This window comes from Helianthus annuus, chromosome 17 (genome assembly GCF_002127325.2).
Source record: "Helianthus annuus cultivar XRQ/B chromosome 17, HanXRQr2.0-SUNRISE, whole genome shotgun sequence".
Taxonomy (NCBI): domain Eukaryota; kingdom Viridiplantae; phylum Streptophyta; class Magnoliopsida; order Asterales; family Asteraceae; genus Helianthus; species Helianthus annuus.
Window position 1 is genome coordinate 93,625,697 of NC_035449.2, and position 2,062 is coordinate 93,627,758.

General features: G+C 41.9%; 1 protein-coding gene across 1 annotated transcript; it reads right to left on the reverse strand.

The window, feature by feature from the left end:
- Nucleotides 1-981: 981 nt before the first annotated feature.
- On the reverse strand, nucleotides 982-1,776 carry LOC110924477. The gene has a single exon (XM_022168480.1). It carries the CDS (start codon nucleotides 1,774-1,776, stop codon nucleotides 982-984), a length of 795 nt encoding a protein of 264 aa, XP_022024172.1.
- Between the last annotated feature and the right edge of the window lie 286 nt (nucleotides 1,777-2,062).

A 2,062-nucleotide genomic window follows, 5' to 3' on the forward strand; every position in this document is an offset into this window, starting at 1 on the left:
CATGATCGCAAGAGATGGTGGATTCGAAGAAAAGTTGGACCAGTCGAATGGTATAAGCATTCAGGACAATTTCAGTCGTTCACTAAGGTAGATTTGACAGACTTGTCTAATAAACCTTATGTGGATGATAAGCCTAATGGTCCTGGATATGCTTTCTTTGAGAGATTGAAAAGGGAGGTTGCTAAAGGTTTTCCCTCGATGCGTACGGCAGATTCTATTGTTAGACCAGCAAAAGGTATTAGGGATCCTTATACAAACAAACGCATGAAGATTGTGCATTGGCCAGCTACTGATAAAGAGAAGACGATTCCGTTGGTGAGAAAGATTCCCAAAGGGGCACTGAAGACATTGCACTTTTGGGCATATGATGAACGTCTTGGACAAGCGGTGATTATTTGTGATGGAGATGCAAGTTACTGTTTGGTAGATCAGGTTGACTTGTTGAATCTTGCGGTTGAAGATCTGGAAGTGTTAGCAAGCAACCAAATCAGAGCTACTGAAAAATATGAGGAAATTGCTAAGGGTTGGACATCTGCGGTAGCCTCTGTCATGCATATTCATAAGAAAGGTTTCGGTGGTTATAAAGACAGTGTGAGTGGTGGTGATCAAGGCAACTAAAGTCAGAAGAACCTTCATGCATAAACCTAGGGGGAGATTGTTGGAACCCGAAGGTTTATTCATGTAGGTTATTAATGTTTAGGGGTTGATCTTGTAATTATCTAGTTCTTTATGTTTTGGGTTAACTAATGTGGTTTGGGCTAGTTAGAGATGTCGCATGGGCCTAGGGAGTTCGGCCCTATATGTTTTGTATTTAAACAACCTTAATCACTTGATTAAGGGTTGTTGATTGTGGTTACAAGGTGGGGGCGACACAAGCATAGGAACCGAGTTCCTCTTGAATTCTTGTATCAGTCATTGGTAAACTTTGAATGCAAGTTTTCGATTAGTTTATTGCTTATCGTTTATAGTTTGATCTTTATACTATTCTTGAATCAACTTGTGTTTGATTTCCGCGCTTTCACAAGTTAAGATTGATATCATTGAGAGATCCTCACGGGTTTTACAATTACTAAAAAAACGAGTATTCCTTTCACACCAAATTGCATACGACGCAGCCGCCACTACCAGTTTACCAGCAACCGAATATATATCCCTTGATTTTGCTCTCGGGACCAGCCAACTAGAAATATCCTCCCATGTCTCTTGAACCGAATCCATACCCACTTTAAGCCGAACATTCCACCACACGGATCTTGAGTACGAACACTGAAAAAACAGATGGTCATGCGTCTCTAGACCTACATAACACAACAAGCAGCACATTTGGTTCATAGAGCTCGTAACCATGTGGTTCCATTTCAAAATACGGTCCTGCGTCCAAAGCTTCCTCTTGAATATGAGCCAACACATGAACACATGTTTAGGAATATTGAAAGAGGACCAAACAATCCTCGACCAAGCAACAGGATCCTTCCGAATACGAATAGACTCCCAGACCTCCTTCGATGCAAACGGAACCAATTTTCCTTCCGAGTTCCTCCACGTTACTCTATCCTGCTCATTAGACAAAGTAAGAGGAAGAAGTTGAAACAAAACAGGATACCTAGTCCTCCACTCGTCCGGCCACACCCATACACCATTCTGAATAGCCTCCGCTACTTTAGACTTTACGCTAAAACCAAATCGAGCCATTTGACGCGGCGTTACCATATTAGCAAGCGGACACTCTATGCTCCACTTATCAAACCATAAAAAAGCGGATTGACCATCGCCCATTTTACTCCAAAAATAATCACGAAAGACCTGTCTGCATTTCATAAGCTTTTTCTAGCCCCATGGAGAGCTGACTTGAATCGGGACATCCCACACACTTCGGCCATGGAGCCTGTACATTTCAATCCAAGTAGTCCATAACGACTTCCTTCCAGATAACAGACTATATACGTGATAAGCCATCAAGGACTTATTCACATCCGATATCCTTCTTATGCCCAACCCACCTTCCAAATTTTGGAAGACAAACATCTTTCCAAACCACTTTAGCTCTACCTTTAGAAATCGT

Bases quoted from the DNA above. Each gene is read 5' to 3' on its own strand.
- LOC110924477 (XM_022168480.1), bottom strand. From the start codon at position 1,776: ATGGGCGATGGTCAATCCGCTTTTTTATGGTTTGATAAGTGGAGCATA.